Source organism: Fundulus heteroclitus, chromosome 11, assembly GCF_011125445.2.
Source record: "Fundulus heteroclitus isolate FHET01 chromosome 11, MU-UCD_Fhet_4.1, whole genome shotgun sequence".
In the NCBI taxonomy this organism is placed as follows: domain Eukaryota; kingdom Metazoa; phylum Chordata; class Actinopteri; order Cyprinodontiformes; family Fundulidae; genus Fundulus; species Fundulus heteroclitus.
The window spans coordinates 10,122,272-10,147,872 of record NC_046371.1 but is presented as its reverse complement, the minus strand read 5'-3'; the positions used below and the strand labels follow the sequence as shown (position 1 = coordinate 10,147,872).

The 25,601-nt window shown below is 40.1% G+C and overlaps 1 protein-coding gene across 2 annotated transcripts in view; it reads right to left on the bottom strand.

Annotated features, from left to right (window-relative positions):
• trim37 (tripartite motif containing 37) overlaps positions 1–25,601 on the bottom strand; it is a 40,249-nt gene that overhangs the window by 1,908 nt on the left and 12,740 nt on the right. The window contains exons 10-24 of one of the 2 annotated variants that reach the window (XM_021308036.2): positions 24,058–24,182; positions 23,902–23,952; positions 22,188–22,269; positions 21,986–22,062; positions 21,104–21,283; positions 20,873–20,987; positions 20,604–20,795; positions 18,043–18,176; positions 17,866–17,948; positions 11,489–11,734; positions 9,723–10,031; positions 5,573–5,734; positions 1,862–2,063; positions 1,685–1,776; positions 1,002–1,112 (exon numbers count right to left, since the gene is read on the bottom strand). In XM_021308036.2, coding sequence (XP_021163711.2) covers positions 1,002–1,112; positions 1,685–1,776; positions 1,862–2,063; positions 5,573–5,734; positions 9,723–10,031; positions 11,489–11,734; positions 17,866–17,948; positions 18,043–18,176; positions 20,604–20,795; positions 20,873–20,987; positions 21,104–21,283; positions 21,986–22,062; positions 22,188–22,269; positions 23,902–23,952; positions 24,058–24,182 — 2,161 coding nt within the window. The remainder of the gene's footprint in view (positions 1–1,001; positions 1,113–1,684; positions 1,777–1,861; positions 2,064–5,572; positions 5,735–9,722; positions 10,032–11,488; positions 11,735–17,865; positions 17,949–18,042; positions 18,177–20,603; positions 20,796–20,872; positions 20,988–21,103; positions 21,284–21,985; positions 22,063–22,187; positions 22,270–23,901; positions 23,953–24,057; positions 24,183–25,601) is intronic. The other variant, XM_021308037.2, reaches the window with a different exon arrangement.

Genomic DNA, 25,601 nt, shown 5'->3' with positions numbered 1-25,601 from the left:
TTAAGATATTTCCAAACTGATTCTTTGCTTTAAAAGGTTTAAGATCTTTTCAATTAAATCTAAATTAGTGGGTGAAGAGGACATTTGTAGCAGTAAAACCACAGAAAAAACAAGACTTTTTCAGCAACTTGTCGGTTTTTTTTTAAATATTTGGCTTTATGGAGTTTTTAATCACAGAAAATATAACGAAAAAATTCTGAGGCAGAAAATTTGGTTTACAGTCGACCTTAAAACTTGTTAAAGCTTTGAGGAAATAAGTTCAGAAGACAAACCAGCTTCTTTGATAGTCAAAAGTCCAGTTCCAGTGAAGATGACGTGAAGAGCATTAGGCCGGTTTAGAAATCCGGACGTTACCGTCGTGGAGTAGCTCAGGGTTCATCAGGTGATAAATCTCCATTCTCAAGCTGATGATGCTCAGGTATAATTATTTTATTCAAAAGACGAGATGAATAAAATCTGCTAATCACACTACATGGATATCTCAGCTTTTACATTCAGACAAGAAAGACGTTTTCTGTGGACCAGAACATCAGCAGAACTGGATCTGAGCCACTTCCTCTGGATGTTCTCCAGTATTAAAGTAAAGAACGTAAAGATTATTTAACCAGGACACGTCCTTTAAGCACTTTACTCAACTGGTTTCTAGGAAGTCTTTCACCTGCACCATATTGCAGAAATGTACTTTTTTTTCTAGCAAAGGTTCTGATAAAAATCTAAAGAGGTCACATTTTCTTTCTATTTCAGATTATCTTTATTGGTTTCCCAATAAATGCAGAATATAGTTTTTTTGTTGTTTTTTTTCAAATAGTAATATTTGAAAAAAAGAGTTCAAACAGAGAAGCCATCATTTTGTTTCAAGCCACTTTTTCCCCAGAGTTGTCTGTCTGTACTTGTAACTGAGTAAACTGAAGTGTTAATGAATGATTTTCCATGATTTAGTTATATTTGGTAAGTTTTGTGTGGATAAAATCAGGTAAAGTTTCATGGACGGTGTGGGTCACCTGTGCAAGGAGGAGTGTGGTTGTCATATCGGGAATTGCTGCTCTGCAGAGCCTCGTCCTCAGAGTCGCTGTCACTGCTGGCTGCTGCCTCCAGCATAGACGACGACTGATCTACAGACAACACATTTTGACATTTTAATTTAGAAGCTCTTTGTTCGTAGAATGAAATTTAACTTTTTTTTTTTAAACTGCCACTGTCACATCTGCAGACAAAAACAAGGAATAAGCTTAAAGAAACCAGATCCATCTTTAAATCTTGTCTTCTCGGTACGCCGCTTTGGTCGACATAAATTGCTTTTCAAATAAAACTGGATTGGATTGGAAACTGAACACAAATGCAACAAAAAAAAAGAGAAAACAATCTTCATATGGCTGCCTGTATAATTCAAAGATTTGAACCGAGCCAATTGATCGCTTCTTGAATTCTCACGTCTTTCACAGAGATTCCCTCGTAATAAAACCCAAACTCTCCCTTCAGGAAAGTAACCCAGCGTTGCTATTTAAACAAAACATTTTACATCAATGACTTAGGTTGATTTCAACAACAACATTTGCATGTATTACTAATGAACCAGACGGCGTTAAACCACAAACTGACAGTATTTAGCTGTATTCGCTGCCCTTTATGTTAAAGCAACAGGACACACAGTGAGGGCTGCTGGCACTGATAATGGCCAACCCACCGTCATTTGACTGCGGTGGTGCAGAAATCCCCTCCAGCAGGGACTGACGGGAGTTTCCTGAGCTTTCAGACTCGCACTCCAGCCCAGCTGCCCTGCAGCAGGAAGAAATGAAAGAATTATGTGATGGTGTGGAGAAGCCATGTTTACTGCACCATATGAGGGGTGTCTGAGTCGCACCCCAGAGTCCTGCTGCTGCAGGCCTTGCTGGCAGTCATGTAGCTCGGTCCTCCCAGGGAAAAGATCTCGTCTCTGGACCCCGAGGCGCCGTACAGCTGCTGTTCTACTGAGTACTGCTGCTTGGAGCTGGTGGAGGCTTGGTCCGACGAGGAGCAGCCCAAAGACACGAGGGTACCGGTGACGGCTTCAGACTTTAACACTCCTGGAAGAGAAAACGGGAGGAAAGAAAAAAAAACCAGAATGTTATTAAATTAAAGAAGCGAATAATAGGAAAGACACATTGGTAACACGCATAAATAAGCAATTAAAATGCAGTAGCAGTATATTGTAGCTAAATACATCCAGTATTTACAAAAGTTGCTGTGGAGTGTGAGAAGTGGTCTGAATTTAGAGGTAAAATCTCGGAATAGAGACCATAACAGGTGTACATTAATGTAAAAATATGATAGCACCCAGGATAGTTGTTTTGTTGTCACACCTGAATGTTTTGATTCTAGATAACCTGGAGTAAAAACAAAAAGCAGTTTTAAAACAATTATTCCAATAAGGAGAAAACAGCTATCCAAACAAGCCTGGCCCTCTCGGAAAAAGTAATTTCTCCTCCTGTTAAATTATGAATAAGCTGTGATTAAACTGCATTTTTTTAATAAGTTGAGCTCAATTTCACAAGCCAAACCCAAGCCTGATTATTACCTGACCTGCAGACGTAATAAATAATTTAAATAGAACCTCTCTGAAGACTGAAAGGTCTAAAAAGAAAGCAACACATCATCTGGAAAACTTGAAAAACAGCAGAAAGACAAAAAGCCATTGGCCTGTGTCAGTCTGGAAAGGGCTACAAAGCTGAGACTCCAGTGAACCCAAGATGGGGGCCAAGATCTGCAGCTGGAGAAAACATGTAGTAGCAGTAGTATTGGTAAACCTTCGTGGTAGAGGTAGCTGCAGTAATCATTAATGATTCAACCAGGAGGTCACAGAACAACATCTAAAAACGGCAGACCTTACTGGCATCAGTTGTGTTCGGGAGTTAACAATTATGTAGACTGGGCAAAAATGGCTTCCATGGCAGAGATCCAAGGCCAAAACCACAGCTCAAATTAACATAAACCCCCCAAAAAAGAAATCTGACCAAAAAAAAAAAAAAGCAAAAATGGGAGAAATCTGTCTGGGTTGTGTTCACTTTTTTCACAGCACTGTAACAGCAAAAAAAATAAAAAACAATAAAAATACATTTAAAAAAGGGGCATGCATGCCTGTAATGTAGTGAATACTTCCTTTGACTTCTCCAAAAAGTGGTCAGGTATATAACTTATGACAAGATGGGCCATGATTAAAGTCCAGTGCTACACGTAGCGCTTGTTTATTAGAAACAAGGCTGTTTGTGTGGAAAGTCGTGGCATGGAAGCTAAATGACCCACTAGCTGTTAGCTTTATTCCAGCTAGCTGTTAGCTTAACGTTAGCTGTTAGCTGGACAGAAGAGTTATTAGCTTTACCTTTGACTCGCTGTTAGTTTTGAATAGTGAAGCACAATGGAGTTCCAGTCAGCTTTATTTTGGCTAGCTCCTAGCTTAACTGGATATTGTTTAGCTTTATCTTTGACCAGTCGTTAGCTTGACTATTTGTTAGCATTTGACCCGCTGTTATTAGCTTTAAATAGAGTTTAAGATTGACGGAACTGAGGTCACTACACCCCAGACTCAAAGTTGTCATTAGGTTTACTTTGGCTAGCTGTTAGCTTCTCGTTGTCCAGCGGTTAGCAAGACTTCCAGTAGACGTTAGCTTGACTAGCATTACAGTCATGTACCAAAGTAAGCTTTTCATCAGCAGTATAATCTATTTTAAAGGGGATAAAACATTATACCAAGTATGTTGGCGTTAGTGGGTGTACCACTTTAGAAGGAGGTACAGGATCCCCAAATACAACAGATACAAACATTCGTTCATCCCATTGTCTTTAAAACTTGTTAATGAGTGCAATGTTTTGGATGGGAGGATCAATCAGGAAACGGCAAAAACATGTAGGTAGCTACATCCATGGCCTCATGGTCTACAGCAGTAAACTGAAGGGACAGTGGAGCGTAGAATTATTTTAATTTTATATTTTGTTGAACTGAGATTGATGAACTGATGTTGCTATTGAACGTTTATTTTCATTTTACTGAGACTTTTTATTGGCGATTGAGATGCGAGGTTTGATGCAGCTGATCCTTGTGTCCAAGGAAAATTTCTCCCAAGGGAGAGACAAAGATATTTTGACAATGAACATATGACATAAAGAAAACCATGCAGAGAGTTGTCTGAAGACCTCAGCAATAAGATTATTATTATTATTATTATTATTATTATTATTATTATTATTATTATTATTATTATTATTATTAATTATTATTATTATTATTATTATTATATGTTCCTGGGACCACAGCTGCCAATATCCTTAAACCCCTTCATGGGACGACAGCCAAAGAAGAAATCCAACTCCAGGTTGATCAGATGGATAGAGGCCATGGTAAACAAAAGCCAAAGGGAACCACCTAAAAAAAAAATCGCTTGGTTGCTTTCTTGATCGAACAATTTGTTGCATTTAGAATTGACTTCATGGAAGAAGACCCAGAGAGGTTCCACTTGAAGAAAAAAAAAGTTACACAGACTGGCATTTCCCATAATGCAGCAAACAAAAATTAAGTTTCTGTGGGAATATGACTGATGATATAAAACTCGGGCATTTAATGTTGGTCTCAACACCAACAAGTCCTCCTGGAATGTGACTATTTGCCTAACGTCAGAAAACAGCCTCAGTAGCAAGTCATGGGACCCTAGAAAAAAAATAACTGCTAAAAGCAACCAAGAATGGCTAAAATAGGCCCTCTATGGACTTAGATCTTATTCATAATATGGAAATATCTGAAAATATGAAACATTTGGCTCAGGAAGTTTAGGCCAAACAAGCTATTTCCAGACACTGAAATTCAGTCACTTGTTACCAGAGATTGCTGCAAAAGGTGCTGTCACAAATATATCAATGTTCCCACCCTTTGTGTACTTTTTTGTTTAATTTATATGAAATATCCCACCAAAAACAAGAACATGCATCTGATTTGGGTAAAAATTAACGGATGCCATCGAACCAAAGTTTCTTTGAAAAGACGAGGGGGAAAAAAATAACTGGATTCATTAAAAAAAAAAAAAAAAACGTAACAACTTGGCAAATTTGAAGTGGGAACTGTTAAATGTTTAGTGAAGGAATACAAATGTATACATACTGCTGTGGAGAAAGTAAAACGGTGTTAAGAGACGAGCAGCGCGTAGTGCTAAAACAACCCACAGTTTAACACAGACGAGCCACTCGAGAATCAGCGACTATTTTCAGTCGTACTCCAAAAGCACAGAGAGCAGAGTGGCTGTTTTTAGAGCTGCTCTGAAGAGACACTCAACAAAAAACACAAGTCAAGAACACTCAGGCTTTAAAAACAACAAGATTTCCACCTCAATGCTTCATAGTATGAAGATAAACGCCCACTTTTAACTGTTCTATATAGCGTTTTAGTTGGTTTAATAAATATCTGCAAACACACACACAGCACTGGGATGTGCTACAGAAAGAAGATATATTTGCAGAAAGAAGATATATTTGCAGCTTCTCTCTGCTGCCTCTAATTGTCCAACAGACATGAAGTTCAAAGAATTTTAAAAAGCCGATGCCTACTGACCCTCCGCAGCTCCGATCCCATCTTTAGGATGCAAGCTGAGCTCGGCAGCGGCCTCCGCTCCCCTCAGATCTTTCTCCATCTCCTCAGGGCTCCTCCTCTTCACAAGCAGAGAGCCGCCGCCGCTGCTGCTGCTGTCCAGGACCGGGGACAGAGACTTCCTCGCTGCGAACAGAAAAGCACGTTGGCACAGTCTGGACGCCTGTGATGGTCTGAATACAGATGATGTGATAAACATTTTTTTGTTCCAGACAAAGAGGAAAAGAGTAATTCACACCAAGAACGTTAAATATTTTTTAATGATTTAATCTTTTAACACCAATAGAATGGCAGCAGCTACATTTAACGTGACATAACTACAGAAACGGTCTTTATTGAGTTCATATTACATTAAATAAGGCCACTGGAGCGTCTTCCCTTGTTGTGTTATAATACTTCCTTCTTCGTCTAAGGGAGTGATTCCCGACCAGAGGGTCCAGAGCAGAGCTCAGGGGGTTTCAATGCCGGACAGACTAACTGGCTTTTATAAAAATATGATTTCTTCTGGATATTTTTGTGTCTCCAATGGACAAACGCCGACTATTTTAGATAAAATGAAGCCTTCTTCAAGTCCCTCAGATGTTCTCCCCAACAACCTTTTTGTCAGGGTCTCTTATATGACTGCTCCTTGGGTTGTAAACCATTTTAAAAAGTTTCTTTTCTGACTGGGTGTTCCCCAGCATTATTAAACAGGTTATTGTGGTACCAAAGCTTAAAGAAAAATAAATCTGCATCCAACACTATATAAGAATTATAGGCCAATTTCTAAACTTGTTTTTATGTGAAAGCTTGTCGAGAAGGCAGATGCTGTCCAACTTACAGCCTACTTGGAAACAAAAAACTGAGCCTGGTTCTGCTGAAGCTTTCTTCCTGTTAAAAAGGGAGTTTTCCTCTCCACTGTCACCACATGCGGGTTTGCTGCAAAGCCAACGACACAATGACTGTTCTCTTTCAGTGGGAGTGAATGCTGCAAGTCAATGACTCGATGCAATCTGTTGGGTTCCCTTAAATAAAAAACCTTTTAACAAATCTGTCTGGATGATTTGAATAAATTTACTTTGTAAAAGTGCCTCGACATGACGTGTCGTGCTATATAAATAAAACAGAATGGAAATGAGCAGAAGACCCCTGAGCTAGAGGGTCGGTCAGTCCAAGCCTCTTCATGAGCAGATTTGCAACACGCTTCTAGAGGAAAGTCCTGTTTCACACCGAGGACAAACAGACTTTCAGCTGTGGCTCCAAAAGCTATTTGGAGTGAGGGAAAATTATTTCCTGGAGGAAAGAGACGATCCTGGATTGTCATTGGACATAACGGCATATGGGAGCGACGGCTTTCACATTATTGCCATTCTCAGAAATATGTGAATGTCGAAGAGTTCAGACTTTTGAAAAGTTTTGAGTTCCCAGTACTTTACTTGGTGCCAGAATTCAACACATGACAAAAAAAAAGAACAAAAAATACAAATAAAAAGCAAGATTTGCCTAAGAATTTATGTCAGTATCTTTATAGCGGTCAGCCTGGGTGAATGGATGGATTGATCGAAGGATAGCTAAACGAAGGGAGAGACAGATGAATACATTAAGGGAAGGATGGATGAGTGAAAGAACTGACAGAAAGACAGATGGATAGATGGATTTATAGATGAACAAATGAATGGATAGATGGATTTATAGATGAACAAATGAATGGATAGATAGATGGATTTATAGATGAACAAATGAATGAATAGATAGATGATTTATAGATGAACAAATGAATGGATAGATAGAAAGATTTATAGATGAACAAATGAATGGATAGATGGATGGATGGAAGGATTTATAGATGAACAAATGAATGGATAGATGGATAGATGGAAGGATTTATAGATGAACAAATGAATGAATGGATGGATGGAAGGATTTATAGATGAACAAATGAATGGATAGATGGAAGGATTTATAGATGAACAAATGAATGAATGGATGGATGGAAGGATTTATAGATGAACAAATGAATGAATGGATGGATGGATGGATTTATCGATGAACAAATGAATGGATAGATGGATTTATAGATGAACAAATGAATGAATAGATGGAAGGATGGAAGGATTTATAGATGAACAAATGAATGGATAGATGGATAGATGGAAGGATTTATAGATGAACAAATGAATGAATGGATGGATGGAAGGATTTATAGATGAACAAATGAATGAATGGATGGATGGATGGATTTATCGATGAACAAATTAATGGATAGATGGATTTATAGATGAACAAATGAATGAATAGATGGAAGGATTTATAGATGAACAAATGAATGAATAGATGGATTTATAGATGAACAAATGAATGGATAGATTTATAGATGAACAAATGAATGGATAGATAGATGGATTTATAGATGAACAAATGAATGAATAGATGGATGGATGGAAGGATTTATAGATGAACAAATGAATGAATAGATAGATTTATAGATGAACAAATGAATGGATAGATTTATAGATGAACAAATGAATGAATAGATGGATGGATGGAAGGATTTATAGATGAACAAATGAATGAATGGATGGACAGATTTATAGATGAACAAATGGATGGATGGATGGATTTATAGATATACAAATAATAGATAGATAGATTTATAGATGAACAAATGAATGGATAGATGGATGGAAGGATTTATAGATGAACAAATGAATGAATGGATGGATGGATTTATAGATGAACAAATGAATGGATAGATAGATGGATGTATAGATAAACAAATGAATGAATGGAAAGATGGATTTATAGATGAACAAATGAATGAATAGATGGATTTATAGATGAACAAATGAATGAATAGATGGATTTATAGATGAACAAATTAATGAATAGATGGATTTATAGATGAACAAATGAATGAATAGATGGAAGGATTTATAGATGAACAAATGAATGAATAGATAGATTTATAGATGAACAAATGAATGGATAGATTTATAGATGAACAAATTAATGGATAGATAGATGGATTTATAGATGAACAAATGAATGAATAGATGGATGGATGGAAGGATTTATAGATGAACAAATGAATGAATGGATGGACGGATTTATAGATGAACAAATGGATGGATGGATTTATAGATATACAAATGAATAGATAGATTTATAGATGAACAAATGAATGGATAGATGGATGGATGGAAGGATTTATAGATGAACAAATGAATGAATAGATAGATTTATAGATGAACAAATGAATGGATAGATAGATTTATAGATGAACAAATGAATGGATAGATAGATTTATAGATGAACAAATGAATGGATAGATTTATAGATGAACAAATGAATGAATAGATGGATGGATGGAAGGATTTATAGATGAACAAATGAATGAATGAATGGATGGACGGATTTATAGATGAACAAATGGATGGATGGATGGATGGATTTATAGATATACAAATAAATAGATAGATAGATTTATAGATGAACAAATGAATGGATAGATGGATGGATGGAAGGATTTATAGATGAACAAATGAATGAATAGATAGATTTATAGATGAACAAATGAATGGATAGATTTATAGATGAACAAATGAATGGATAGATGGATGGATGGATGGATTTATAGATGAACAAATGAATGGATAGATAGATGGATTTATAGATAAACAAATGAATGAATGGATAGATGGATTTATAGATGAACAAATTAATGGATGGATGGATGGATGAATGGATGGATGGATGGATGGATGGGCATATCAAAGGCAGCACAGACAGACAACTGAATGGATGGATAGTTGCTTCAGAACCTGTTTTAATAAACTTCTGGGAATATTAGCTGAATTGTCCTGCTCCAGGTCTACAGAAAGCATATTTGTCCTCAGATATTTGCCAACACCTCAAAGTGAAGCTCAGCCTGGATGTTTTGGGGAAAGCAGCAGGGATCGCTGACTGAAAACCTGCTGTAGCTCCTGATGAGAGCAGAGAGATGAACCACATGCATTAGCATTCGCTTCCGGTCTGCGTCACCGCAGTGCAAATGCTTTCAGAAATTACTTTATATAAAACAATTGTACACACACACACACGTAGATAATTAGACCTTCTCTGACACAGCACTTACTGGGTCGGCAGGCCCTGGATCGGGTTGGAGCTGCTCTCCCCACCACCTCCAGCTCACCACCCTTGTGACAAGCTGGCAGCTCCGGATTACCACAATGAGCTGAAGCCTCCTCCACGCCGAAGCCGCCAGATGGCCCGGGTCTGGGCTCCCCGGATTCCCGCGCCTCCATAACTTGACTCTTGACATCGGCCATCTTGCTGCGGACCTCGGCCATCTGAGCCTTGAGGCGGATGAGGACGCCCGAGTCCGGAGGCGACCGCCGCACCACCTGCGGCCGCCGCTCTCTGTCTTTTCTTGAGTGGGCTAGTGCTGCAGAGAAACGGGCCAAAAAACGACACAGAGACCGTTTCAAATATACGTACAGTTCCTGCGTTTGGCTTTAATCTCTACAGGATACAGCGATACGTTCGCTGGAAGGCTGTGAAATGTTTGTGGCCTGCTCTTTAGCGTTTATTCTGTCTGTATATTTCGTCTGCTCGTCTCCTTCTGCCCGACGAGGATGAAATTCTTCTTTGATGGTATTGCTTGATAGCAATAAGAGCGTAAAACCTCATCTAGTTCTTTGTAAAGAAAGATAATGACATAACATAAAACAAACTTATATTTCAAGCAGCAACTGAGCAAACTGTGGGGCCAACGGATTTTCAATTCTCATCTCGAAATACTTTTGATTTTTAAACAGTTTTGCTATCATCTGGCAGCAAAAGGCCGCCAGAGTCCATTTTAAAAACGCTACATCTATACCCACCTCCCCGCTATAGCTGTTTGTTGCGGGTGGAGTCTCTTTGTATTACGGCTAAATTTATAACTACATACTGAAATCTTTTGTCAAATGTCAGAAACAACAACAAGGCTAAATAAGGAAACTGTTACTATCCGTCAGTAACGATAAGACAATAGTAATCAGTCTACTCCCCACCAAAAAAATAAATAAAAAACATAGAACAAGCAAATATGTTAACTGCATTTTTAAATAAGGCATGGTTATGTTGTGGATCCACCATGATTTACATGGTGGATCTTCTTAAGACCCATTTTTATTCCTCGTCATATTGCTACTTTTCTTTAAGTGGATTTGCTGATTATTATACAGCATTTTGTTGCAGCTGCTAAAAGTTAAAACTGCTAAAACTGTTTTAAAAGTTCTCTGTGAATAAAGTTGACACTGACATAAATATAATCACTGTAGGGCTGGACGATATAGAAAAAAAAAAAACATCGATAAAATAGAAATCATATTAATCGATATTGATAATTATCAACAAATTCAAAACAATATATTTAAGTGCAGCCCTGGTCATTTTATGCCATTTTATGCAATTACATCTCAGATATTATACATTTTACCAAAACTGCAAGTTTTTAAAAAAGAAAGAACGCGCGCTCTCTGAACTCTTTGAAGGGGGCGGAGCTTGGTTCCTGGGTCTGCGTTGTGATTGGTTGGAAGGATGTAATGACTGTAATATTAACCTACATGATAGGCTAGAATGCAAAAGGAAGGAAAACTTTTATTCTGTTGAACTTTTTACTGACCCTGTTTTCTATCATCGATATACGTCTATCGATCGATATATATATAATGTTATTGAATTATCGTCCAGCCCTATACCACTGAGAATAAAAAAACGTAAAAAACGTCCTAAAAACTTTAAAACAAATAAAAACTTTCCACAACTGTCAAATGTGAAACTGATTTCCTGCTGAACATAATTGCATTCTAACCGCTGGCTGTCGGTCTCATCACGATAGATTTAACCTTCACTGACCTTGGCTGTGCAGCAGAGACACTGGAGGTCGAGGCTGGAGGCCCCACAGAGACTCCACACTGCTGCGCTCCTTCAGATCCAGCAGCTGGATGAGGATGACTGGGTCGATTTCCAGAAGGCTGCTGCTGCCTGGCCCAACAGCGCCCCCGATGGGGGCGGCACAAGCTCCGCTCCCCCCGCCGCTGCTGCCGCCGCGGCCTGCAGCAGCGCCTCGATGTGACAGACGCATGCTGGAGCTGGAGCCGCCTGCCGACAGGAGAGTGAGACAGCGCTTCAGGTTGGCGTGTCGTCGTGTTTTCATGGACCGTTATCAAAGTATCGATAAAAAAAATAAAAAAAAGACTCCCTGCGACTTTTCCAGATATTTCTACAGTGATCAGACTTTAAATATGGAAGCAGCAAAAACCAGAAAAGGAAGATGGATGGATGGAGAAAACGTCTAGGACGGAAGAAAGGATAAATGGATGGACAAATGGAAACAACATTTAGATAATAGGACAGAGGTTATGCCTGGAAATGTGAATATTTCCGGACTCCTTCAGTGCTGGAAAATACTTCCATAAATATTTCAGGGCGATCAGCTATAATATTTAACATGTCTGGGCTTAGTCTGATTTACGCCGGTACACTCTAACTAATGGACTTGCTTGGAATGTAAAAAGAGGCATTAATACATTACAATGCATCTACAACGCGTGCACCTCAGATTTTATCTTAATCTAATACACAAACTCAGCCGGCCCATTTAATCTAGTAAACCAATCAGGCCGCCTCAATTTTTCCATCTAGAATGTGATCCATGGGTTAGAAAATATATAAAATAATAACCACAGCAGGACAAAGTTTACCAGGGTTATTATAACACTCCTGTTAATTAAACTACCGAACATCTGGCCATTCTTTCAGGCTACATTTTGCAGAGAGGCTCAACAGAAATGACGGAGAGGCTCCCAGAGAGAATATTTCCCTTAACTGGCTGCTTTCCAGCTGACTGCATTGGATCTTTTTTTTTTTCTTCCTTGACAAACGAGAGAAATTCAGCAATAAAACCAGAATTTTGAGCGGTTATTAAATAACTGATGTGAAGCAAAGCCTACTTCAGAGATGCAGCTAGAAACAGGGCAGGCAGCATCTCTGTGTGTTTCGCTCGCACAGCGAACGGCGAGTGTTTCTATATGAGCGGGCAGAGCGGAGAGGACCGTGATCCAGCAGTGACTCATCCTCTTCATGCCTTTCAACACCAACACAGTCCAACACAGCGAGGAGCAGCGAGAGGGGGGGGGGGGGGGGGGCTGTCATCCATCACTATTTTCATAACAAGAACAATCTAAGACGCTGGAACAGCAGCTGCTCTCTTCGGTTGCCTTATATGAGGAGAACATGCAGCCTTCAGGTGAGACGACAATAAATGTTCAAAAGGTTACAGCCTCTTAAAATGTTACAAATCCTCTTTGGTTTCTCTGGAGGGAAAAACAATAACTAAACATTTATTTTCAACCTTTAATGACACGCATTGTTTCAAAGCCCCTCTTCAAAGTAAGAAAGACAAGAGAACATATCATTGGGGTACGGCTGAGGTGTGAATCCCTAAACTCTCTGCCTGCGACCCCCGAATTAACAGGCCAGGGACTGCTGACCCTCTTTTGGGTGTAATTTTATGAGAACGTTTAATACAAAATGCAGTTTTCAACCCCCGTGTTAAAAAAAAGGAACGCTGAGTATCTCGTTAAGTTATATCTTGGTATTGGTTTTACAAATAAGAAAATATTTAATTTTTTTAGCACATTAGCATCAAATTATTATAAGTAGGAGTATGGAAACAGTTGTGTGACTTTATTCTCTTAATATTACAGCACTTTACTTATTCTGTGAATACATTTTACAACTTTATTCTCAGAACTTCCGGAAATTAAATTTGTATTAGGTCGATCGTAGATTAAAGAAAATAAATGGTTGGCCATGAAGAAGTAAATTTCCACAAAAAAACTGATATTTTGAGATTAATTTCAAATATTTGCAAGAATTGTTTTTTGTATGTGCTCTGATGTCAAAGTCATAAAAATTCAAGATTTTTTTTTTTACATTTTCCACGATTGAAGGCATAGATTTGCCATATTAAACTAGGATATCCTCTGACAACTTTTGGGAACCCCTGCACTAGGAGATGGCTCCAGGAAAACTGTCTATATCTACGTAGTAGGGCTGGGCGATATGGATTAAAAAATAAATCTCCGATTTTATCATACCAAATCCAATTAATTGATTTTTTCCTCCTTTTTGTTTCATAAAAACAAATTAAAGAAATGATTTTAAAACCTTGCTTTTATGTCAAGCATTTCATCAGGGAGTTGACCTGAATTCAAAGTGCAACTAAAAACAAGCTGTGAAACATGTAAAACAAGATGGCAGCCGTGCCATTATAAACAGTGAAAATATAACAAAACATTTGCTGCTAGTGGTATTACACATTGAGCTAAGAACAGGCTTCACTGCACTTGTGAACTTCAAACTAAGTTAAAAAAAAGTAAATAAGTAAATGAAGTACCTCGTATTATGGTAAAAAAAAAGTTTCCACTTAACAATATTTTGACAATACATTTGCCTAAACATATATTCAGCATCACATGCTGTTCTCTTCATGAAAACCCAATGAGTGTATTGGCAAAATAAAATCCAGATTTTCCAAAAATGAAATCTTAAAGAATTGTAAATTCAAATTAATCGATTAAATCGATTTATCGCTCAGCTCTACTACATAGATGTCCAAACTTTATACAAAAAATGTGAGGAACAGAGAAGGGCTATATTAATGATCTGTTTTTTTTTTTTTTTTTTAACCAACACACCAATGAGAGAGAAAAAAAATTCTTGAACATGTCTCGCTGAGCGACTCCACATGCCAGCTCCCGTCTCGCAGCAGGACGGAGGAAGTCAAAAGGCACGACAGATTGATGCAGCAGAATCACGTCAAACAGACCCGCCGAACGCACCAGTGAGCTACAAGTTATGGCTCCGTTTTATTTTTAGAGTCGGCGCTGAGAACAGGGAGATGAGGAGGAGAGAGAGGAGACAGCTGCAGCTGACGAAAACAGAACAATAAACAGACGTCGGACGATGAGGCAGGAAATATCTGACTCTGCCTGAACTTCTGCTGCGGGTCGTCTGTGGTGGGGAGAAAGTTTAGTCAGCGGCCGACACAGACCGGAGGTTAGAGCCCACGACCAGAGATTTTAGAATAGAGACATCTGTTCTCGACCCATGGTGGGGAAATTCAGGCGTACCGGCAGAAAAGTGAAGCCGAAAGGAAGCACAATAATTCACATAAAGGTTGAAAATATAAACAATAAAATGAGAATAATGGGCTGTGCAGTAAGAACAAATTTACAGCATGAGAAAGAAAAATGCTGTAGTTAATAAAAGTAGCATTAACTTAGTCAGATAATTGAAAAACTATACAAAATGTGCATGTATATTTGTACATAAAGAACAACTGACTACGAACCTGAATGAAAAAACTGTGCAATAAAAGCAGCGACGTAAACAATGTGTTGAGTTTGTTGGGAGCAGTGATGGTGATAAAGTCCAGCAGCAGCTGGGAGGAAGGATCTGCGATGACGCTCCTTTGTGCATTTAGGATGCAGCAGCTCCTGAAGGAGCTCTGCTTACAGCTTCATGCATGGGGGTGTGTGCCGTTATTTTTCTGCCTCCAACCACCTGGACTGGGTCAAGGGGGCATCAGAGGACAGAGCTGGCTTTCCTAAGCAGCTTATCTAACTGGTTCCTCTTAGCTGCAGATAAGCTGCTGTAGCTCCTAGAAACTACACCATAGAAGACGGATGATGCCGCCAGAGTCAAAGAAGGTCTTCAGGAGAGTTCCTGGAGGGTGGAGGGTGAACAGGTGCCAGCAGTCTGACCCACCATCAGATGCCACCTACATGCTAACTGGTTGTTTGGGGGGGGAATGGGAGGATAAAACGTTAACATCCGGCATTTAATGGAAGCCGGACTTTAATGGAAGTGTGCTTTGCTTCGGTGACGATTTAGTTTTTCGGTAACAAGCTTTCCAGGCGAGTCTAGCAGGAAACAAAGGAGAAACGTGTGAAAAGATCCTCATGCCGACTGTTAGGTACGGAGGAGGATCCGTGAAGCTGTGGGCCAGTTTCTCTTCCAAAGTCAGAGAAACTGCCTTTGGAAGTTTCTCTGCCTATATAAAATTTATTTATATAGCACAATTCAGTACAGAGACAATGCAAAGTGCTTTACATGATTAAAATATGGGAATAAAAGCAAGTAGGTATAGAATGTAGAAACAAAAAAGAACATTAAAAACAGTAAAACAGTTTAACTTTAGACCAAATTGACTAAATTGATTTTAATTACGGCCGTCACGATTTATTGCGTGATTCGAGGACCTCAATTAATAAAATAATAATTTATGACAGCCCTGATTTTAATAATTTAACGTGTTTTCCCCCTTTACTAAATAAATCTACTCAAGTTAAATAATAATGCTAAGTAATAATTAAGTTAAGTGATAATGCTGAATAATAAATAATGGTGTCTCATTTATTTTTACATACACATTTAGCTCTCATATACAAAAGTTTTAAGAAAAATGTCACTAAAACAAGCAAAGGCCATAAATTTGTAGCAACTATTTAGCTAAGGAATGCTTTGGTTATCGTTAAAGTCCTTAAACTGTGGCCATCTTAAGATAATTTCTGTTCATTAAGTGTTAAAAATGATGAAATAATATGCTAGAAATATTTTCTAGGACGGAGTCTCTAAATAATTAACAGTCCTATGAGAATATTCTTATACAGGCAACTATTATTAGAGCTTATTGCAGTCTAGAACTACTGGAACCGAAATTAAGTTTATAGATGGGATATAACTCCAAAAAAAATTACATAAGACAAAAATGGAAGTGAAAACACAATCCTGCTTTTATACGGCAGGTTGAAAGATTTATGAGCCTAAATGTGGAGCTGCCGTTACAAATGGCTGCCCTATAAAAAGTAATCATTCCTCTCAGCATGCAATCTGAAAACAGACACTGGATGTGCAGAGGTCTACGTACGAGACGCTGGCCGTCTGCACGACTCTGGAGGACATGAGCGGACAATAAGGACGCAGGAAATGCAATGCGTCTTGTGGATTTGCTGAAGGGGTCGTGGGAGTTTGCTTGTCCAGTTTTTAGCAGAGCTGCATTTTTCTCACAAAGTGGGTCCTGTTCCCAGTAGGGCTGGGTATCTTCTAGGATGAGCCGATTCGATACAATTCTCCATTAATAGCTCACGACACAATACGATTCTCAATATAGCTCAGCTATATTTGATTTGACTCCAATATCGATATTTATTACTTTCAAATTAATGCCCCAAGTCATTCAATCAACGAAACCAGACACATATTTATGTTCAATTTATTGAGCACTGATATATTAACAGGAAAATAAAGTGGATCTGGTTCAACGCATTTATCGTATCACAGAAACCAAAAATGTGTCCAAACGTCTGATTTTAGGGACGAAGGTGCTTCTGATAACAAAACTATATAAATAAATAAATTTGTCTCACTTGCACTGCTTCGCTGTGAACAGTAATGGCGCGCTGTAAGAACGCCCCCAAGGGGTTGGGAGGTATATATGATATTGAAAGCCAGCATATTTTCTGTTGCGGTGAAGAAAGAGCTGAGCCAAAAAGTCATGCTCTCGATTTACCGGACCGACTACATTTCAACTCTGACCTATCGTCGTGAGGTATGGATCATGACCAAAAGATTCAGATCCCGGATACAAGATGCCGAAGTGAGCTTCCTCCAGTGGGTGGCTGGGCTTTGCCTTAGAGACAGAGTGAGGAGCTCAAAGTAGAGCTGCTGCTTCTCCACATCGAGAGTCAGAACATCTGATCAGGATGGGCGCCTCCGTCTGAAGGTTTTCAAGAAGGACAATTAAACATGTTGTTCAAACGAATGAACAACATGTTTTTAGGAAAGAAATAGCAACAAAAATGAATCGACAAAGCTCCCTGTTGGAGAAGCCCGGCACAGAGTCGCCTCTTGAAGTCACCAAAGCTGCAGCTCCACCGACCCGGCTCGGTTCGGCTCGGTTCAGCTCTGTTCCTCCTTACTCACTTTATCTTTGTTTGTGTTTGACTGGCCTAGAAATGCCTGAAGGAGGGAAACGCCTCCTGGAGGTGGCTTAAGCCCCTGTCCCCCACGCCCTGTTAGCAAAATCGACAATTTAAAGAAATGGTAAACGATAAAAAAAATAAAAGTAGAGGAAAAACTAAGGTTTGTATTTTATATGCAAGGTAAACACCAGACAGACGTTACCAAACAGCAGGGTTAATGTCTGCGGGAGTCGTGAATCATACCTGTGGCTCCGGCCAGGTCCTCAGAAAGCTCTCCTTCTTCTGCTTCCAGGTTTCCGATGAAGTCCACATCATTTTCCCCTGACCTGAGCAAAGTTTACAGGAGACTTTTCTTTAAATCAAATATAAAAAAGTGACAGCTCAAGTTTATTCCTGAATGCTTTAAAAGGAGTCTCTCACATGGTCTCCTCGTCTATGTCGTTCTCCTCGGTGTTGCTGGTGGCCGTGGAGCTTCCTGAGGTGCTGCTTCCATCCAGCGGGTTCACCTCCTCCTCAGTGAGGCACTCCACCTCCAAGTCTCCGTCCGACAGCTCCTGAACAACAACAGGATCAACTCTACGGACTCTAAAGTTCTCCTCAGAGGAAGACAACCAGACCTGTCCGTAAACTGATGACAGCTTTTGTTTTGGAAAGTCACGATTTCATGATTTCCAAAACCAAATGTCCAGAAATCTAAGTCCTTCTTGTCCGATATTTAACCTACAAATACAGAGCTGACTGTGGTGTATATTTATATGGGGGGGGGGGGGGGCTTTCAGAGAAGCAGGCGGGATGGAAGGAGGAAGGAAGCAATACATCCTGGAGCTACATATACATATAAAATGACTTTTTGCTTTGCTGCTGACAAATGCTTCAATTTATGTTTCTCTTTTGTCTCCTATACTTTTACTTGGAGCCTTGCAACAAAAGTTCACTCGAATGCACATTATGAAAGTGCAGTTGAATGACAATAAAGTCTCTAAGTCTCAGGAGGGATTAGAAAGAGGAAGGAAGGATGACTGGCTGGACATTGCTGATGCTACAGCAATCACTGACATGTGTTGCATCTGTGAAAACGCTTAACATGAAATAAGACAAGCAATCCTAGGCAGGTAACATTACTATAAGGTCATTTTAAAAAGTTTATCCGTTAAAGAGTAAAATCTTAAAGAGAGAGTGTTTAATTACAGGCTTTAAAGGCATACTATGCAACATTTTTCAGTCAATTAATGTGTTCCATACCGTTTTGGATGATTAAATGAATCATTTCAGGTCGAACAAAGGTTTTCTCGGCCGCCCTGGTGGTCTGTGGGGGAAATACTGCACTTGCAATGCGGTACCGCACGCGAGCTATTTTTAGAAACACAACGTCACGATGACGTCACATCACGTGGTACGCAGTGGGGAAAACTCCGGAAAGCCGCCGTTGTTTTGCTGTAAAAGAGACGTGCGTTAGCCTAGGTTTTACTCGGTAAACGACTGCTTTTTCCAAATCTAAGACCATGGTTTTTAAACTTTGTTGCTATGGAACGTGCAACAGCGACTCGAGGTACGCTGATCGGCCGCATATGAAGGATGTTTTCTTCAAGACTGCCAAGGAGAAATGTGTGCGCTGGATACACCGGGGCGGTCGGCCTACACAACAGTTCAACCCGGAAAAAGTTACCAAATTCAAGTACATATGTAGCAAGCATTTTGTCGGAGGAAAGGGCACAACCAAAGAACATCCTGACCCAATTCCAGCGACATCAAGTCAAGGTAAGAGTATTTTGGTGGCCGACATGTTAATAAAGTAGCGCCTGCTACCATGACAGCATACAGGCTATCATGGTAGCAGGCGCTAACATGATAGCCTGCTACCAGGATAGCTTACTCAAAAACATTTCAAATGAGACAAACATTAAACATATACCCATTCCTGGACGGTGATTGCAAACAACAACAAAAAAAAAAAACGGCCGACGCTGCCATGACCGCCGCGCAGGAAAAAAAAACAAAGCTTACCGTTCATCAACTCGGCCAGTTTTCCAGTCTTTTTAAACCCTCGAACCTCAAGCCGTCGTTTGAGCTGAAGGTTGGTGTGTTCTTCGACAGTGCGACCAGTAATCCGTGTGCCTGGGACATCGTCTTGGGAAAGTTTAACGGCTGCAAAGTCGGTCATATCTGTTATCCGTGCGTTCTCTCCTGTATGCCCTACCTAAGCGGCAAAAGGGGCGTTGCTCTTGAGACGGTGACGTCACGTGCGCGGTACTGCATTGCAGGAGCTCTCAGCTCACACCCACAGGCTCAGAAGTCTCGTGAAAGACCACGAGAGTTGGTTTTGCTTTACGGCGAGAACTCCATGTGTTTTTTCCCTGCCATTCACTATACGCACGCGCGAAAGCAACAAAGAACTGCGTGTTAACGTCAAATAAACATGCAAGCATATCAAGTTTTATTATTGTTATTATTATTATTATTATTATTATTATTTGTTTATTTTTTTTACGTTGGCGAGACGCTAACGCGGCGGCCGCAGCGCTATCGGCAAGATAGCGCTGCGGGAAGCTTGATGTTCATACCTTCACTGTGTTAGTCATTGTTTGTACTGCCATTTTTTCCACTTTTCGTTGCGTTCGCCTGTCTGCTAAGCTCAAAACAAACGCGCCTGGCTTGACGGAGAACCAGAACAGCTGAGCATCTTTACGACAGTGCACTTTTACTTTCTCCCTCTGGGGGGAGCCTCGCTGGAAAATCAACCCCGGTTGCATAGTATACCTTTAAACCATGCCGGCCTGCGAAGGCTCGTTTTTGTTTTTGGAAACAAAACGCCTGGACAAAACGTAGCAATCTGCGCTAGTTTTAAATAAAACAGAGGAGCCGTTCTGAACCATTCCTAACTCTGACAAATTGACGATCTTCCTCCTCTTTTCTCAAGCGGCAGTTTCACAAAGCCTTAAAACTCGCGCAGCAGGAGTCGGCAGCTACCACTTTGCTCTTACGTTGGAGTCGTCATGCTGCGTTCTCTCCTCTTCTTCTCCTTTCTTGGAGTTGCTCAAGGTGGTCTGGGCGTCGTCGTCACTTTTCACCGAGCGAGGGTCTCTCTCGGACGCCGTGGTGCCCGCGGCCAGCCTCAGGTCGGGGGGCGAGGAGCTGCGGGACGTCTGGCGGCGGAACAGCTCGATGGCCAGCCTCTGACGGCAGACATGAATCGCAGGTTATCAGACGGAAGCGTGAGGCGAGCGGCCAAAGCGTGAGGCTCCAGGCGCACCTCCTTCAGGTTGTTGATCTGTTGGATGTAGCCGCTCTGAGCAGACTCCAGCTGGCTGATGTACCAGTACTGATCTCTGCACTTCTGGAAGAACGTAGGTGAGCGAACCTGGTAGCTGCACAGCAGGAAGGAACGAAACAACAACACTAAATGAGGCAAATTAATGAATAAAATCTGAAAACCCGTTATTAGAGTGAGAAGCGAGGCTGCACGGTCGTGCTTGGAGCTCACCGGAGGACCAGCGTGTCGGTCTGCATGTTCAGGTAGCCCTCGCTGGCCAGCAGGTCCAGTCTGAAGAAGCGGTTGTAGCCCCAACATTCGCCGACCTCGAAGTCCGAAGCAAACTCTCTGATGATGTTCTTGGTCGGGTCGCTGGAGGCCTGGTGGACCATCTCAACACGGTACTCATATCTAAACAGACCAAGAACACTTTTAACTTCTTGGTACATTAAACTTCAGCGGCTGAAAGACAGCATAAGCTAATATTTAAAACAGTTTAATCAAAATAAAAGCATTGAGGTTCCACCCAGCGAATATGATAAGATTCACTCTTAACAGACCTCCAACAGGGCAATCTAAAGACCTAACCTTAAATATCTCATTATAACACTTTCAAATTCTTTTAATTTTACAGCAGGGAAAACTTAAACCTGAATGACAGATATACGCGTTTCATTTTCCCTATTTTTAATAGTTGACAAAAACATCATCTCCTATAATCTGGAAATCAATCTGGGTTCTTAGCAAATGTGCTTTGGGGTTTTTTTTCTGCACAACTCAGAGCGCAAGTATTTAAAAAGGAACGCAGTTTACAATAATTTGACATCTCTGCAAATCTTACTTTCCTGTCAGCATGAAGGAAAATCAAAACAAGGTCAGTCCTGTGTTTTTATTTTTCCTTCGACACCATGAAGAAGATGGATGTTAGAATTCAAGGATAACAAATGAATCACCTACATTTGAAATTTTCTTTTCTGGAGAGAAACATGAAAAAAATAAGGCCTATAAAATAAAAATATTCAATATTTACAGTCAAACAGATTCCTTGGAGGCCTTAAAATGCTGATAAAGATGTATGAAATAAGATATTTGGATTTAAGAAGCAACTCCTACTTTGACGTTTCAGGGAGTCCGGCCGACAGCTCGAGGAACACAGACAGATAGTTTCCACGGACCACGCCGTTCCCGTCCTGATTGAAACAGTAGTAGCTTCAAACAGGATCCTGGACGTTTCTTTTCTAAATCCGTCCAAACATAGTAACCCAACCAGAACACTTTAAATATGAGGCAACGGGCAAAATAGTGCCAGACTTACTGGGTAGACTTTGAGCCTCCAGCAGAGGCCGGATATCTGCAGGGGAGGACTGTAGACCGGGTCGGCCCGCTGCCTCAGAGTGCTGCAAGCAGACGAAAAACGCATCAAACCTTCAGCGACATTTTACTTTTCTAATCTCCAGGGAATGTTTGCTCATTAAAGCAGCTCCGGCTAGAGTTAATAAAGATGTTAACTCGATGTGAAAAAGACTTCAGAGTATGATAAAAAGTAAATAGGCCACACTAAATTAATACGCAACACATTAAAACACATTTATCAAACGGCAGCCTCCACATTTATTGGCATCTCAGGTAAAGATGTGTGCAAAGCCTGAAAGTAAATAAATCTCTTATTTCAGTAGCATAATCTGACACCAACAGAAATACAGAAAGGTTTTTATTTGAAGAACACGCTTATTTAATGGAGAAACAATCATATCAGACAGAACTCCTCTTTACCTGGTTTTAAATCTCTTTATTATACACTATGATCTTGTCGTGTATTGCATTTTAAAATACTCTTGCCGTGAACCTGGTTTTTAGCTTTTGATGTGTGTGTATGTTTTGTATGTTTTTAACCTTTTCTTGTTTTAACGTACAGCACTTTGGTCACCCCTGTGGTCTTTAATAAAATGTGCTCTAGAAATAAAGCTGATTGATTGATTTGTTAAGAATTGTTTTTAATAAAATCATCACAGTCTCTGTTTCTAACCATCCCTTTGAAATAAATGTTCCTGAACACTTTCAATTAAGACTTTAAAGTGACCAGGGTGTCGAGGAACCTTTACGTTATTAACATGAAATGTCCTGTTTCCCTGGGGTTTAAATATGACGTGGCACTCTTCAAAACGGGAAAGACAGCAGAACATGTTCAAATTATGGGAGAGTTGCATCGCTCCTTTTTAGAAAACAAATAAATGTACAGAGCTCCCTGTTGGAGAAGCCCGGCACACTTAGACGCCAAGTAGGGAAAAAATCCTTTTTTCTCTTACCATCACAAATGTAAACATGAGACGTTTGGTAAAAAGAAATCTTTCTAATGTAGATGGAACTGTGTGCTTTGCTCAGACGGGACGATGATTAAACTTTTTAGCAACTACCGCTCACTCCAGGGTGGGTGTCGTGTAAATAAAGGGTGCTGCACATAGAGGAGGATTTGTGATGCTGTGGGCTTTTCTTCCATAATGCCATGAAAACCTTGTTAGAGTGCATGAGATCACTGACACAGAAGAAATTCGTACGTGAAAGCTGCCCAGTTTACGCCAAACATATAAGGGGTTAAGTAAAGTATTCATGGAAGGCCGGCTAATAATTATATCCCTTCTGATTAACATGGAAAAGTTTCCCTCACTCGCTGGATTCAGTCAGTGCAAATAAAGCATTTTGGTCTGCTTTCCCTCATTATAAGCAGGCTGACTGCACTTTAATTTTATCTTCATTGTTTCCACTGACACATCTGAAGGGTGATGCTCCTTTACAAATTCATTTTAGCCTATATAATTGAGCCAGACCGCATGCCTCATCCTAACTCTATGCAGTCATTAAGTCTGTCAGTTTTCCACTGAAGCTCTGAAACTTTTTTATGCCATTTAACATGTTTCTTCTAAAAGCAACTAAAGGCTCTGAAGGGACGGGGGACAAAATGTTTAGGAAAATGCAGAACTGAGGCTTCCGTCATAGCAGAAGGATTAAAGCAGCCTAAATCAAAGATTTACCTGAAGTTGACCAAGACGAAAGTGCTGGAGTCGTAGGCAGGAACCAGCTCACTAAAAGCAACACAGACGTGCATAAAAAGTTGATCAGGTTCAGATTAGTGCGATGGACATTTGTAATAAGCCGTGCTATTTGCTTAAAGTGTGGCATGTTGTCACCTGGTGAAGTCTGGGGGGACCGGCGTGGTGACGAACGACTGCATGGGTTTGCGGTGGACCTGCTGGAACATGAGCAGGATCTCCGGGCTCTTAGAGATCAGCTCACTCTTACTGCACGAGTGAAGCTGCTCCACGCGAGCGCATGAAAACAGGAAAGTCACGCTGTGAAATCACTTAAGTATAAAAGCTAAAATCTCAGGTTAACAAATCTGATCTATCAGATCGACGGACCATATTATTCCGGTTTTCAGTAGAGCTTCAAGCAGTTCTTAAAGGATAAATGCAACAATTCATCAGGAATGAAAAAGCATTTTTCTACTCTGGTCAGACTTTAAACGTGAAACTCGCAAAACACTATAAAGTGAAAGGACAAACAGATGCATTGACAAATATATACAACTGTCATATGTATATAGTGTCATATGGATGCCTAGATGGATGGATGAATGGAAGGTTGGATGGATACGTGCATGGCTGGACGGATGGAGGGATTGCTGGATTTCCGATGGCTGGGTGGATGAATAGATAAAGAGATGGATGGACGGTTGTGTGGACAGATGGATGGATGCATGGATGGATTGTCAGATGGATAAATCGATGGATAGATGGATGATTGCATGGATGGTTGGATGATTGCATGGATGGATGGATTGTCAGATGGATGGATGGATGGATGGATGGATGGTTGATTGCATGGATGGATGGATGATTGCATGGATAGATAAAGAGATGGATGGATGGATGGATGGATGGATGGATGGATGATTGCATGGATAGATAAAGAGATGGATGGATGGATGGATGGATGGATGGATGGATGGATGGATGGATGGATGGATGGATGGATGGATGATTGCATGGATAGATAAAGAGATGGATGGATGGATGGATGGATGGATGGATGGATGGATGGATGGATGATTGCATGGATAGATAAAGAGATGGATGGATGGATGGATGGATGGATGGATGGATGGATGGATGGATGGATGGATGGATGGATAGATGGTTGATTGCATGGATAGATAAAGAGATGGATGGATGGATGGATGGATGGATGGATTGATTGTCAGATGGATAAATCGATGGATAGAAGGATGATTGCATGGATGGATGGATGGATGGATGGATTGTCAGATAGATAAATCGATGGATAGATGGATGGTTGGATGATTGCATGGATGGTTGGATCACTGAATGGATTATTGGTTGAATAGAAGAAAAACAAAATGGATGAACAGATAAAACAGCCATTTCAGTTACTCAGGTTCTCTGTTCAAAGAAAGCCAATTTATCACTAGAATATTTATCACACGGCATGTTTGATAAATATCTGACTGACAGTTTGCTTCTGACTGATTTACTATAATCCATAACCACATTTATTTATTACATTTATTTATTTCTCTTATGTTTTCCCATTAAGTCAAGGAAATGCAACATTTTTATAACAAAATAGCATTTCTTGAAGTAGGAAGTTGTAAAGTGCTGCTAATTTCTGTCTTTTTTTAAGTAACATTTTCTTCACCAACAGCCGATTGTGA